Below are 16416 nucleotides of genomic sequence, written 5' to 3'. Positions count from 1 at the left end.
AATATTTTTTTTTTATATATATATATATATATATATATATATATATATATATATATATATATATATATATATATATATATATATATATTAAATACTGTATATTTAAGTTATGTAGTATTAATTTATATACAATTATAAATGTATTCATATAGTAATTTAAATGTCATATTCAAATGTCTATTACATTAACATAGTATTTTATATGTGTGTATGTATGTATATATATATATATATATATATATATATATATATATATATATATATATATATATATATATATATATATATATACATATAATTTATTCACAAATATAAAGGTGTTCATAAAAAATATTACTACATTTCAAGATATGTAATAAGAAAATTAAATGTATATAATATTTTTTATTAAAAGTATTTAAATTATATATATTACTATTAGTGCTGTCAAATCGATTAACCGTGATTATATATATGTGTGTGTGTAGTATACAAATATAAACACACACACACACACACACACACACACACACACACACATATATACAAATATATTATATAAACAAACTTTTATTTTAACATATTTGACAGCACTAATATAAATTGAATGCAATGTAAGTCACTTTGAATAATAAGCATACCAAATAGATTAATATAAATGCTGAATAAAAACATGCAAGGATTTTAAGACTTATGAAGGGTTATCGTCTGCTATCGTCAAGGCAGATCCTGAATAAGGAATGTTGTAATTTCTCCAAAAGGCCCATGATGCCTGGCATGGTAAGACTAATAAGAAGTGAGAGGTCTCCATCTGTCCTCGTAGAGACTGTGCTATTCCTCAATCATCACCTACGTTTCTGCAAAACCATGCTGAGAAATTAAATTAGTTCCTCTTGCAACGGCCCGGTGCATGATATTCCATCAGGGGAATGTAATTTTCCTGCCTTTGAGGATTATCTTAGACTGAATCTTGACAGGTTATGTCTAACTGTGCTACAGTTTTGTCATACCGCCATCTTTTATGTCGTGCTGTCTTAAAAAGAGCAACTTAAACAGCAGATTGTGGTGAGCTAGAGGCCACAGCAGGGGACGTCCTAACGGCGATTATGTGAAAATTGAAGGAGGGTGTAACGGTTAAAGGGGGTAGCAGTGAAAGTGTTGTGGGAGAAGATGTCGTCCCGTGTTGTTAACACTTAATTAAATGCACACAGTGACTGTGATGCAATGTGGGAATGCAGAACTGTGTGGGAGTTTTGTTGTTTTTGGGCTTGTTTGTTACTAAACAGTTACTTAGCAGTGCTAGACTCCTATAAGTCATCATTTATTCACCCTCATGTTTTTCCAAACCAGTATACTGGTATTTTTAGTCACTGTGAACGGTTGAAGACTTGGCTATATGTTGGAATCACATGAGGGTGAATAATTAATGACATAATTTACATTTTTGGGTGAACTATCCATTTAATGTTTTTTAAACAGACTTTTTGTTTTATACTCAAATCACTTAATTGTCTTTTCGCTCCAGCGTGTTTCCTCGGGAGCTCAAAGAAGTGTTTGCGTCCTGGAGGCATGAATGCAGTAGCCGAGGAAGGCCAGACATCAGCGAACGCCTGATTAGCGCATCTCTCTTCCTGCGTTTCCTGTGTCCTGCTATCATGTCGCCCTCACTCTTCAGCCTCATGCAGGAATATCCTGACGACCGCACCGCCCGCACACTCACGCTCATTGCCAAAGTGACGCAAAACCTCGCCAACTTCACCAAGTGAGTGAATTTGTGCATGCAACTCAAAGATAGAACTTTTTTCTTTTACCATACTGGGGTTCGTGAGGGAACTGTGAGCTAATGAAAAATTAAAAATGAAATAAATCATACACATATAAAATGAACATAAGTAATTGTTTAGATAAAAACAAAGGTTCTATAGTATATGGAACCTTTTCTTTAAAGAGTGTCATAACAAAAGCTTTATCATATGACATGATACTGAAATGACAATGAAATTGATGTTGATCATGAGTTTTAATGCATCATACTCTGAACTATGGTTACATCAGCATCATAATGAGCAATATTATTCCTGTGGTTGCAATTAGTTATGTGAACATACTGATAAAGTGTTTCAAATGGTACATTTGAATCAGGAAACTCAAACTGTTGCCTACTTTTTTTGTCATAGGTTTGGCAGTAAGGAGGAGTACATGTCCTTCATGAATCAGTTCTTGGAGCATGAATGGACCAACATGCAGCGCTTCCTGCTGGAGATCTCCAACCCAGAGACTATCTCAAACACAGCAGGCTTCGAGGGTTATGTTGACCTGGGCCGTGAACTCTCCACTCTCCATTCTCTTCTGTCAGAAGCGGTCTCACAGCTCGATCAGGTGAACACCTGTGTTTGAACAAATATCATTTTTCATGGGAAAATATATATAACTCAGTTTTCTCACAGAAAAAGAATCTGATGAATTACAAAGAGCTCAGTTTAGTTTATCTAAAGTGAACAGATTTTCATTTAAGATAAAATAAAGACAGTACTGGCTCTAAAATCTGATTAGATGAGCCACAATCAAAGATCTAAAATGTGAAATAGCATATATACACACCTGAGAATACACATCAGATTCGTTTAAAGAGGACCTATTATGCTTTTTTACATTTTTATCTTTCTTTAGTGTAATGTTGCTGTTTGAGCATGAAGGTCTGCAAAGTTACAAAGCACAAAGTCCAGTCCAAAGGGAGTTGGTTATCTGACAGCAGCGGCAATCCACCTGTCACTCAAGTGGCCACGCCCTATGCAGAATTTGAAGGTTTAATATAATTTAAACGGATGAGGGCAAAATTAGCTATATAGACCAAAAACACTTTTGAAACCAGGCTGTAAAAATATTTGTTTCTGCTGTAAAGTTGTGCATTTTAACATGGGATTGACATCTATGGGATTGACTCTCTTTTGGGGCCTGTTTCTAGCGGCCAGTCGATGAATTGCAGTTTAAGTCACTTCCGTGTTGGAAGGTTGCCGCTTGGTTGCGTTAGTAGTGTGTTAATAATGGTAAAGGGCGTGACATTTCCGAAACACGCTTGATTCGTCGGCTGCATCAATCAGCAAAGAGGGGCTTCATTGAGACAGGAACTAGAGCGTTACAGACAGACTGGGAAAAGAGGTTCTGCAGCCATGTAAAATATATGAAAAATAATGTGTTTTATTAACACCTATTCTAGCAGGCCCCAAAAACAAAATCACGACTTTGTAAAAGTGCATAATATGGCCTCTCAAATATATAGGCACTATGTTGCTAGAAACCATAAAATGGTTACAGTTGCTGCTTCAAACTGCTGGAATAACATACCTGTACTAAACTTTATTTTAAGTGTTTAACCCACCTTTAACCCACCAGAGTGAGTTTAGTGCTTTATCAAGTTTGAATCCAGTCAGTCACAATTCATTCTCCATTGTATTGTAGAGTACTATCACCAAGCTGGGTCCTCTAGCGCGGATCCTGCGGGACGTGAATTCAGCCCTGACGAACCCCACCGGAGTCCCTGTGTCGTCTCCCACCGAGCGTGTGGGCTCCCCCAGTCTACCCAGCAGCAGCCTGTCTACCGGTCTGCAGAAAATGGTCATGGACAGTGAGATCACAGGGTAAGTTGAGCCTAAACTTCAATTTCAGCCTGGTTTAGATAGTAAAGCTAGTAAAATCTTTATCATTCTATTGTGGAATACGGAAAATGAAGGTGAAACTTTTCCACAGCCAAGGCTCTTATAAAGCTGTACATCTTTTCTTGGTGCTTGACTGATCACTTTCAAAGACGATAAATTGGATCTGATTATCTCTTCACATGTTTTAATAATTTGTTTTCAGGTCTATTACAGATCTACACATGTATTAATTTTCTCAACAGAAAGAGCACAGCACTAGCAATCCCAAGGTCATGGGTTCAGTTCTCTGGGAACACGAATAGGCCTACTAATGAAATGTACAGTATGAATGCACAGTCAGATGTTTTGAATAAAAGCATCTGCCGAATGCATAAATGTACACTATCTTTCAAAAGTTTCGTAATGTAATTTATTTCTGTGATGCAAAGCTGAATTTTCAGCATCATTACTCCAGTCTTCAGTGTCTAATATGCTGATTTGGTGCTCAAGAAACATTTATTATTATTATCAGTTCAAAACAGTTAAAACATTCTTCTAAACTTTTGAACGTGTTAATTTCGAAAGTGGCAATATAATGCATGCAGTTAACTTGGCCAGACTTATCCTGATTTGCTTTGACTGGACAGAACCAAACAAGACATAGTTTATACTTTCCATTTCTTCATGTGCAAAAATAAAACAAAATACTTCAGGGTGGTTTATCCTCTTGCTCGGTAATCAAAGGCATATTTTTTTAACGTAGTCTCTGTCATGAGACTTAGTGTACTGTTATGTTTTGTCAAAGTACAGTTTTTGGACTATAATCTGTCATATTAGCGCACACATTAATTACCCATGCAAATGAGCTAGACTGACAAATAATGAGTTTGATTTGAAGTAAAGAACAGCTGTGATCTTCAATTTTGTCCTGTCGCCACTTGGACAGGTTGGTGGATTTCACTCGGCTGCCCTCGCCCACCCCCGAAAACAAGGATCTGTTTTTTGTAACAAGGAATTCTGTGATTCAGCCGTCGCCCGCCCGCAGCTCCAGTTACTCGGAGGCCAACGAGCCAGATGTTCAGATCCCTAACGGCAGCAAGAGCTTGTCAATGGTGGACTTGCAGGACAGTCGTTCTCTTGAAAGCGCTCCCAACACCTCCTTCAGCGACCCCATCAATGACAGCCAGACCTCCGTCGGCCAGGGCACGGGAGTGTGGACCACCCGCACCGCTAAGGGCAACACGCCCAGCGGTCCGACCCTAAGGAGAGCAGGTCAGACCCCCACGACACCGAGCACAGAGACCGCCCCGGGAAGGTCCCAGCTGCTTGCCCCGCTCTCGTTCCAGAACCCTGTGTACCAGATGGCTGCCGGATTGCCCATGTCTCCCCGTGCGGTGGCCGATTCGGGATCTGAATGCCAGAGTTCCATAAGCTCCCAGAGTAACGCAGAGGAAGCAGCTACTGCGGGGTCAAAGCACCCGTTCCTGGGCCAGGCCAGCACGGGGGCCAGTGGGGGAGGGGGCAGCAGCGGGGATGAGTTCATTCGGCGTTCTGGAGAGTTCACCCGCAGACAGCTGTCCCTCACGGAGGCCCAACACCAGACCAACGTACCGCGGCAGAACAGCGCAGGGCCACAGCGCCGGATAGACCAGCCGCCTCCGGCCGTCACGAGAGGCCGCACTCCACCCAACATGCTCAACACCGCACCCTACCCCCGCCCCTCCAGTGGAAGCATGATGTCATCATCTCCTGATTGGCCGAGCAGCGGCACCAGACTGAGGCAGCAGTCGTCGTCCTCCAAAGGGGACAGTCCAGAATCCAAGCAGCGGACCCTGCACAAACAAGTGAGTTAACTGTGACAACATTTTTTTTTAGTTTTTGTCTTTTGATGAAAATGTTCTTTTTTGGGGGTAAAAAGTTTGTCATATCATTATGTCATATAATTGAATTATATGAATTGAATATGTACAGGTCATGTACAGGTGCTATTCATCTTTTTGACCACTAGATTTCCTCAACAAAATCTATTTCGAAAAGCCTTTTTCTTAAAGTATAATAAATAAAAAAAACAAGAAGATACCATTGCCATGAATTAATAATGTGTTCCCTCAATTTAGTAGCCTCGATTTAACTAAAACAAGCGAACTCATTAATAAAATGTGACCATGAATAAATAGATCTTAGGAAACAAATTTGGTCTTTGCCACAATGTCTATTTTTTTCCACATATCATGTGTGAGGCTCCATTTGCCATCACAAATGTTGCTTTTATTTAAGGCAAATAAACTTGATTTTTCTCTGGACAATAAACTTTTCATAAAAAATACAATGAAATATTTTGAAATACAATTTCAAAAAAAATACAATGGACTTACATTGAAGATCCGAGTCATATCTGGAGATCAAAATATCACAGAGAATTGATTGGCCAGTAAGCAACCCAACAGAAAACCCCATCAACCACATAGCAGCATGCTAACAACTAGCATTGTGGCAATAAGTTTTGCAGGGCTAGTGCCACTCATGTTTTTTTTCATAAGTGTTATAAACCTAATCGTAGTGATTGTTGCTTCAATCAAGAAAAGATATTATACTTCTCAAAGTTCCAAGTTTTCAAGACATAGTATTTTAAAACCGATCACATCCCTAGCTGTCTCTTTATGTTGCAACATTCCCATAGCTAATTTAGATACCACTAAATTAGCTACGACTCGGCTGATATCCTTAAAACAACTTGGCACTCAGATCTCTCGGGGGGATAATGAGCCTTTTGGTTCAACGCTAGAATCAAACGAGGCTCTTAGGTTGAGATGAACACGCTGTCAGAGGCGAAAGGAACGGAGCAGACAAGCAGAATTAATTGCTAGAGCGCAGGCGCTGTGCTAGTGATTAAATGACTGCTCGCATTGTCCAAACTGTTCCTTTGATGTCTGCTGAATGACTCTTCATTAAAAAATGATCAAATGTTTTTTCTAGCGAGCACAAGTGCTGTTGTCACCTTGAAAAGTTTTGAGACACTTGTTTGTGTGCATGTTTCTGTGGATGAGTGAAAACTAACAAATTTGATAGCAACTTTCTCATTTGGATGTTAGCATGGCCATATTGTGATACAATCGTGTGCGTGTGTGTGTGTGTGTGCGTGTGTGCGTGTGTGTGTTTGTTCAAATTAACTTTTATTAGGCTCCATCCCCTGTGAATCCCAATGCGTTGGACCGCACTGCTGCATGGCTGCTGAATATGAATGTGCAATATTTGGAGCAGGAGGGAATTGACCCAGATTCGAAACACCGGGAGGACTTTCCAAACAAGGAGGATCTCACACCAACTGAAAAGGTAATAATGAGACCTTATTCTGCGGTGCAGCAGCAGAAAAACAGCAGGCTCACTGTTTGTGAGTTCAAGACTGGCCTCCCATGGGCACACAGACAGGAAGTGCTATAAGAGGTGATCATCTCTCATAAAATATGTTAGCTGCTTTCACTATTTATCCTCACTGGAACATGATGGACTTTCTGTAACGTCACAACATGTTTATGAATATTATTTAGGCCATGCTGACATATATGCTATAACCTTCCTGGAATGACCAATCATCTAAACCTAATTAATATTCATTAGCTAAGCATTTGTTTGTTTTTTGTTGTTGTTGAATGAAATGAATACTTTTATTCAGCAAGGAAACATTAAGTCGGTCAAAAGCAGCACACTAAGCAGCACAACTGTTTTCAACATTGATAATAATAAGAAATCTTTCTTGAGCAGCAAATCCGCATATTAGAAAGATTTCTGAAGGATCATGTGACACTGAAGAGTAGAGTTATGGTGCTAAAAAATCTGATTTGCCATTACAGGAATAAATTATATTTTAAAATATATTAAAATATAAAATATTTATTTTAAATTGTAGTAATATTCCACTGTTTTACTGTATTTTTGATCAAATAAATGCAGCCTTGGTGAGCATAAGAGACGTCTTTCAAAAACATGAAGTCTTATCTTCCCCAAACATTTGAACTGTAGTGTAAATTGCTAATTTAAATATTTTGAACCAGTTTCACTCTCTAAACTAAAGAAAAACAGAACCATCCAAAGTTTTTATTCCCCCAAGAACCAAGACGTGAGGATATTTTAAGCTCAGATCTAGTTGCTTAGTCACGACATCTTGTCTTAAACTGATGTCAAGACGGTGGATGTCAAACTGCAGACAGGTTGATGTTGTTCGATGAGAAGAAGTGCAATTCTAAAGCACTTCAGATAAAGTTGCTTCTTGATCTCTCTAGTGTTGTAAATTAGGCAAACAGGCTCAAATCACTACACTGCATAAGCGGAGAAGCACAAGCCCGTCTCTTTCCCCTGCTCTTTAATGAATAATGAACCCGGAGGAGTGCATAGAGTGTGCACACCCACATACTCAACCCTCTCCCTCAGCAAAACCCCACTGCATCTGTGCTGTTTGAAGCTGTTAATGTAAGTGATGCCGTGAAGATTGGTTGAATCCTCTAAAGGGAACTGCGCTTATTCCACAATAACGTTTTAGTCGAGATGCAAAACAAGAAGATGAAAAAACACCAAAAACCAGGCTTATTATTTCATGTCTTTGCATATTTATAAAGCAGTCAGTTTCTGTATCTATAAGTCCTTGACCAAGCAGAATCTCAAGATGCAGACTATCGACAGTGAATTTTAAAAAACTTTCTCCTCAGAACAACTGCATAAAACATTTCATACAACACTTTCTTAGTTTCTGAATAGCCTGAAGCAAAAACACAGCAAAATTATTTTCCTAACCAGTTTTTCTGAATTCTTTTTAAAAATATGTAAACAAGATAAATTTACTTGAAAAGCAAAATTGTGTAAGATATTAAGACTAGATTTATTTATGCAAGTTTCTTTCTGCCTTTGAGTGAAAATTCTGACTTTTACAGTAAATGTGACTTTATACTGTATCTCACATTATGACTTTATTTATTCTTTTAAACTTGATATCACAATTACCAGTTTTATTTATTAGGTTGTTTTTTTTTCATTATTTTTTTTTTTTTGTTACTTTTTCCCCATCAGATTCATCAAACATCAGTTACCCCATTGGAAAATATTTTTTCAAGAGTAAATGAAACATTTTTTGTAAGGTTTATACTATATACAAGAAAAAATATATTTCTCAATGGAGTAAGAAAAATGACCGTATTTCAACCTACAGTAAATTCTCAGGAAAAAAAACTATTTTTGTAAGTTGTTTTTATACAAAGCAACTTTGATAATTTCAAAGTATAGCTGTTATCATGTCATGCATTCCCTGCAAATTAAACCCATGACCTTAGTTTTGTTAGCACCATGCTTTACATTTTGAACTACAGGTTTGCCCCAAAACACATGAAAAATTCATCTTTGAATCATTCATTAGCACCAACTAGGTATATTTCATACAGCTTTGCTGGATTTCTCAGGCTTAGCAGACAGATATAAGATGATTAGCAGGGCTATATTCGTGTAATATGCATTTCAAACCACAGCTGTGCACATCTGAGAACTCCCTCTTTACACAGCTTTTGTTGTTCTATAATCCTGCTATTAGAGTTCTTCATTCGCTCTTTCCTTCCTCAGTATCAGCAGGAGATAGCTGTCCTGCAGGAGAAGCTGCGTATTTCTGCTAAGAAGCTGGAAGAGTATGAATCTCGCATGAAAAGCCAGGACGACCAAACCCAGAAGATGCTCCTGGAGTACCAGGCCCGGCTGGAGGACACGGAGGAGCGATTACGCAAGCAGCAAGATGACAAAGAGCTCCAGATGAAAAGCATCATCACCAGGTGAAGATCTGCTTTAGAAGCAGGAGAGTTTGGATGTGGGGTGGTGTGGTCTTGTGATTAAAGATCCAGTCTAGAAACTAAAACTTTGTAGTTTCAAACCTCATAAAAGATGATACATTAAATGTTATTAGGGTCCAGAATTAACTGTTTGAAACTTAAGGTATCCTAGATAAACTTCTGATGGTAAATTAGGTATTTTGTGCTCAATAACTACAGACCAAATTTCTCATCTTCCATTTCTTGGTAGTGTCCATACAGCTCAATAACTACAGTATCTCAACACCATTAAACTTAATGAGACATTTTAGTGTGGCTTCTGGGCAAACAACCGTACAGAAACAGCCTTGGTTTTAAACGATCTGCAAGTTATTTGGAACTTTTAGATATGAGTGCTGCTTTTCTTACACTGTTGATTATGAGATTCTACCCGACAGACTACATAACTGGGACGGTCTATCAGGTCCTGTCTTAGACTGGTTAAGATCCTACTTAAGCTGCAGGGATAACTATGTTACACTTGGTACCTACACCTCATTACGTCATATCTTGTGGTGTTCCTCAAGGCTCAATTTTGGGTCCTCTATTATTTAACCTTTACATGCTTCCTTTAGCTGGTGTAATTAATCAGTACAATATTTCCTTTCACCAGTATGCAGATGGTATGCAACTCTATCTATCACTTGCACCAAATGCCTACAATTACATTTTCCTATTTACTTACTTACTTTGAGGTATTTTAAGTATTATGCTACAGTTCAGTTAAGCACTCAAGTAGCATCTGTAGCTTAAAGATGTATGTGGCAATTTTATGTTTTAGGTTGATGTCAGTTGAAGACGAGCTGAAGAAAGATCACGCCGACATGCAGGCCATTGTAGACTCCAAACAGAAAATCATCGAAGCCCAGGTGAATCTAAGAATCTAAAATCAAAATTCATGAAATCAAGGTTTATTGTAATCAAAAATTTTCCATGATGTCTTTCGACTGGTGCTTTTTTAAGTGAAAAATATTTGGGTTGACAAACTATACTCCATCTAAAACAGCATTTTTCTCATTTTGGTTTAATGAGTTTTATGGAATATATTAAGGAATACTAAAATTCATTGATAGGGCGACTGGGCTATTTAAGTGAACTACTAAAATGACTATACACTTTCCCTATACTGTCGTTCAAAAGTTTTTGTCAGTAATATAAAAAAATATATATTTTCTTTATTTTAGCAAGGATGCATTTAATTGATCAAAAGTGGCAGTAAAGAATTCTTTTGAACTTTCTGTTCATCAAAGAATCCTGTAAACAATGAATCATGGTTTCCACAATATTAAGCGCGCACAACTGTTTTCAACATTGATAGATGACTCAAGAAATGTTTCTTGAGGAGCAAATCAGCATATTAGAATGATCTCTGAAGGATCATGTGACACTGAAGACTAGAGTAATGATGCTGAAAATTCAGCTTTACCATCTCAACAATAAATTACATTTTTAAATTCATTAAAATAGAGAAGAGTTATTTTAAATTGTAATAATATTTGACTGCATTTTACTTAAATAAATGTAGCCTTGGTGAGTCCAAAAGTCTTCCATTTAAAATAAAAAATGACAAAATGATTACAGACATATTTAAGATTCTGCACTATTTCTATGTCACTAATCAAATAAACAGATTTTCTTCCATTAAAGCACAAGATGCTTTTTGGATCATTCTCAAATCAGGCTGTAGAACATGATCATCAGTATGTGTCAGCTTGAGTGCTGCCGTCATTAAAGCAATAGGGGTGCATACTAAATACTAAGAAATCAATGTTAAATTTTCACTCAAGTTCTTATGCTGATAATATAATGTAATGAATCATTTTCTATTAAATAAGAAAAAAATGCATTTTGTATCAATTGTCAGCTACCCATTTGCAGGGTCATAGCGCCCTCTAGTGTTCTGTTTAGATTTTAGCATGATGTGATGAGTTGGTCTCTGAGGTTTAATAGTGTTAATGTAGTTGAAAGTTTAATGATAAACGCCCATGTCCTCCGGGGACAGTCAGCATCTCTCGTAAACATTTTGATGAGCATAAAAACCACCCACTGTGGATTCACTTTAGCACTCATCAAAATCATTAAAGACTTTGTTTACATCATAGATTTATTATATAAAGGCGAGGAGAGATTACTGCTGTCGCCGCATGAATTTTAATTTCAACTCTATGAATTAATTTAATGGGTTTTAGACGGTGTAATTAGTCTGTAATGTTTCAGACCAAAGAGTGCCAGTCACCTTGTGTCCGTTTGCTGAATAGAAAGACTTTAATTAAACATTAAATATCATGCACTGTTAATCACCTTCTTCTATCTGACCTCCATGAATGGTCACTCCCCACAGGAGAAGAGAATCGCATCCCTGGACGCCGCGAACGCCCGGCTAATGAGCGCTCTGTCTCAGCTGAAGGATCGGTACAGCATGCAAACGAGGAACGGCATCTCTCCCACCAACCCTACGAAGCTGCAGATCACGGAAAACGGAGAATTCCGGAACAGCAGCAACTGTTAGCGTGGATACAAACACACACAGGCCTACGCGCCTAGTGATGGACAAGGGCTATGGGTAACTCGCAGAAACAATACGGAAAAACGGCACTCCAGCAGGTTTAAATTTACTTCACAAAGTCCTGAGTACTGGGTCGGAATAACTCATTTGGGAACAAATCGGATAGGATGTTGCACAATGTCACACAGTTGTTTCACTCAGTACATAAAGACTAATAGATTATTAGCCACGCAAAGATGTCTAATGGAATATTCCCATGATGCTTCATTTATAGCCTTTGTCACGAGAGCCACTCGTTCACAGAAGTTAGCTGTGACCTAATTCTGTATCATCTCTAGATTTGAACTGTGCATATACGCATTTTGATTGGACTTAGCATGATAATAATGATCATAAGTATGTAATTATTTGTCGAAACACTATTTTCTGCTTTGGTTTTATTGCTACATCTGTACATTTCATGTAAAGATCATTTTCTTAACATTTTTGTTGCTTGCATCACTCCAGGGCAGCAGTAGCACAAAATACTCGCTTTTTTGTTTTTTGTTTTTTTGTACGGTTAAAGAGAAACATCTCATTTTGTTGCATACTTTTTTTCTATGCGCATAACATATAGAGGTGACGCGCCTCATTGATGTATATAGTTTTTTATGGGCTTTTCAGAGAAAAGAGGTTTTTCTTCCGTACAGTGTGTTTTTCCCGTGCTGAGGTTTGCTGTACTTTATTTAGAAAAAAGTACAAACTATGTATACTCCGATTGTACACTGAGGTGCTGCTTCTAGATAGAGCAATGACGACGACACACTTTAACCCCTCTACAATCACAACCAACGCTGTGGATAGAAATGTCCTCATACTGCTTGCCGTTCGCGTGGCCAGTATTAGACTCCGTATCCAACATCATACCTACAGTACAATCAGTGTCTGCCCCCCTACGATGTCTTTCCTTCCACTCTATGCACTTTCTATAGCATTAGAATGGACCCTTTAACCAAAACCTGCTTCTGTGGACTTGTTATAAAGGCTATTCAGAGCAGCAAGTTCAAGGCATATAGCATTCAGCACTTCTACTGGATGACAGAGGTTTGAGATGATGTGTGACGGGTACGTGGCTGGTTTTTGTACTTTACTTTTGTAATGTTTCCTGCTCTTCAAATGCAGTTTGCATCAAACAAGCTGGGAGTCGGTGCAGCACGGCAATAGCTGCGTCAACCCCGCAGACCCTGAAAGTTTGCTCCGGTATCAGACGAGCCTGTTTTAGCTTCACTGAACTTTATTCAAATCAGCTTCACGGAGTGGAGTTTTAAGACTGTCTGTGTTTCTTTATGTATAAATATTCACATCAGTTTGTTTGGGACAATAATTTTGGAAAAACTGCAAGGGCAAACCACTTTGTGTATAAATCTCATATCGAACATCTCCATTTTTTAGAATTCTCTATTATCACTACATTTTTTTTATTTCTCACACAGGCTTGAGAGAAAGTATGCTCTGTTTAATTGTTGTTTGGAATTGATTTTTAATTTATATTTTAAATTATGTTTAGCTAATTTATTTATTCAACTGTATTTGTTGTTACAACCCCAAAATGAAGAGTACTTTTTTAAAGTGTCCAACGTTAAAAAGCTATGTTAAAGTCGACATGAAATGGAAGTCACGATAATATTTTCTTCCCTATTGTGACGTATATATCCGAGTGAAACAGCTTCTCGAGTGAGAAAAAATGTTGGGCGGGACTTGATTTTTGTTCAAAGGAATTGATTGGATCGATTGCTAATTGCTGTGATGTCATGTGAGTGACAGGTTTTCCCGCCCTCACACCGGTAAACACATCATCAGAGAAGAGAAGAGGGCCGAAATCACATAGCTACTCTCTTGAGTAGATCATTATTTTTTGCAGGGCTGCTAAAAAAGTATGTTCTAATATGAATATGTGCAGTATGAATATAATCTGGACAATACTACACACATTCATACTATGTAGAACGTACTTTTTTATATATACGCCATGTTGCCCTTATCATGTGACCGACCAGTGTCAGTTACGTCGCGTCACCGCCATTCACAAATCCTCTCCCATGGCCTTATGGGATAGTAAAGTGTCCACTGTATGCACAATTCAGAATCTCGGTCGAAGTAGTAGGTCATCCAGGTACTTTTTGCTTACTCTTTTATGACTACTGTGAATTCGGACATACTGCTTTTGTTGCAAATTGTTTGTCGCCCACTATATAGTAGGGACGTATGCGATTTCAGACAGGAAGTTATTTTGATTAAAGAATACGAGGGGACATGATTTAAAAAAAAAAATGTGCATGGATAAATCATTATCTATTCTTTAATAAATACTGCAATATTCCAGAAACAAATAATAACTGACTATTTTGATTTCATGTCGACTTTAAATTTCTTTCAAGTTGAAGTGTGTAATCTTTTGAATGTTAAAATAATCAACCAATGGCGTGAGGTTGGGGGCGGGACTGTCTGTTTATTCGACCAGTAGGGTTTGAGAAACCTGTTTTAAAACATTAATTATTTTTGCAATTGCTGTCCTGAATGAGTTGAGGTGAAGATGAGGTGACATTTACCGTTGTTTGGCAAATTTTTGAGGGTGAAATCCGTTCATTACAATAGGAATCCATGCGGTCAGGAATTTTTCCTCGCACAGGATTCGAAACGGTTCAGGTTGATCATGCGAATTTCACTTATGTGACCACACCTTTATAGTAACTTAGTTAATTACAAAAAAAGTTAAAACAAGGTCATTAAACATGTCACATGAACTTTTGAAGGCTAGTACAGCACATTTAAAAAACTCTAAAGAAAATGTTTTTTCATCCCTTAATATGTTAAAAATGAAAGTCAAAGGGCTGCTGTTTAGTCACTTGATTTAAAGGAAGACAACCTTTAACTTTTTCCTGTTTGGCATGATTATATTTAAAAACAAAGAGAAGAAAAAATCTCCACATTATTTTCTGCTTTACCTCTACATCTTTTGTATGTATGTTTCAGAGCTACGATGACCGTTTTGCCACATGTACTGTACATACATGAACAGAAGACACACCAATATATGAGAAGTCATTTGTGTTAAAGAAAAGTTCTGTGCAATTCATGTACAATTGCCTCTAGAATTATTAAAGTTTTATTTAGCTATTTCAAGGTTCTGACTTTATTTGTTAGTTTACTGTACAGTCCAAGAAAAATAATGTTGTTGAGAAAAAGATATATTGTTTCACCTGTGTAAAGTTAAGTAAATGCTATGGACAGAATGTATATATCCATGTAGAATGCCATTGTCAAGATGGGTGCACTTCAATGAGTGCCATTCAAAATAAAAGCTAAATATTTGTCCATGAGTGTTATCATTAAGGTCTTTCTTAAAGAAATAAGCATTTGATTTGTTTCATTGCTCCACTAATTTGTTTGGTATTCCTAGAGAACCTGTTCAATTTCTCATTAATGCAATTATCTAATCAACCAATCACATGGCAGTTGCTTCAATGCATTTAGGGGTGTGGTCCTGGTCAAGACAATCTCCTGAACTCCAAACTGAATGTCAGAATTGGAAAGAAAGGTGATTTAAGCAATTTTGAGCGTGGCATGGTTGTTGGTGCCAGACGGGCCGGTCTGAGTATTTCACAATCTGCTCAGTTACTGGGATTTTCACGCACAACCATTTCTAGGGTTTACATAGAATGGTGTGAAAAGGGAAAAACATCCAGTATGCGGCAGTCCTGTGGGCGAAAATGCCTTGTTGATGCTAGAGGTCAGAGGAGAATGGGCCGACTGATTCAAGCTGATAGAAGAGCAACTTTGACTGAAATAACCACTCGTTACAACCGAGGTATGCAGCAAAGCATTTGTGAAGCCACAACACGCACAACCTTGAGGCGGATGGGCTACAACAGCAGAAGACCCCACCGGGTACCACTCATCTCCACTACAAATAGGAAAAAGAGGCTACAATTTACACGAGCTCACCAAAATTGGACAGTTGAAGACTGGAAAAATGTTGCCTGGTCTGATGAGTCTCGATTTCTGTTGAGACATTCAGATGGTAGAGTCAGAATTTGGCGTAAACAGAATGAGAACATGGATCCATCATGCCTTGTTACCACTGTGCAGGCTGGTGGTGGTGGTGGTGTAATGGTGTGGGGGATGTTTTCTTGGCACACTTTAGGCCCCTTAGTGCCAATTGGGCATCGTTTAAATGCCACGGCCTACCTGAGCATTGTTTCTGACCATGTCCATCCCTTTATGACCACCATGTACCCATCCACTGATGGCTACTTCCAGCAGGATAATGCACCATGTCACAAAGCTCGAATCATTTCAAATTGGTTTCTTGAACATGACAATGAGTTCACTGTACTAAAATGGCCCCCACAGTCACCAGATCTCAACCCAATAGAGCATCTTTGGGATGTGGTGGAACGGGAGCTTCGTGCCC

General features: G+C 38.0%; 1 protein-coding gene across 11 annotated transcripts in view; it reads left to right on the top strand.

Annotated features, from left to right (window-relative positions):
- The window catches only part of dab2ipa (DAB2 interacting protein a), a 107672-nt gene extending 92355 nt beyond the window's left edge, over positions 1-15317 (top strand). For all 11 annotated transcript variants that reach the window (XM_079897213.1, XM_079897212.1, XM_079897209.1 and 8 more), the window contains 8 exons: positions 1505-1741; positions 2157-2358; positions 3439-3617; positions 4561-5458; positions 6795-6947; positions 9219-9421; positions 10239-10326; positions 11799-15317. In XM_079897213.1, coding sequence (XP_079753339.1) covers positions 1505-1741; positions 2157-2358; positions 3439-3617; positions 4561-5458; positions 6795-6947; positions 9219-9421; positions 10239-10326; positions 11799-11966 — 2128 coding nt within the window. In that variant the 3' untranslated portion in view covers positions 11967-15317. The remainder of the gene's footprint in view (positions 1-1504; positions 1742-2156; positions 2359-3438; positions 3618-4560; positions 5459-6794; positions 6948-9218; positions 9422-10238; positions 10327-11798) is intronic.
- Positions 15318-16416: the final 1099 nt, after the last annotated feature.

Source organism: Squalius cephalus (genome assembly GCF_949319135.1).
Source record: "Squalius cephalus genome assembly, chromosome: 16".
In the NCBI taxonomy this organism is placed as follows: domain Eukaryota; kingdom Metazoa; phylum Chordata; class Actinopteri; order Cypriniformes; family Leuciscidae; genus Squalius; species Squalius cephalus.
This window is presented reverse-complemented; position numbering and strand designations above follow the sequence as displayed.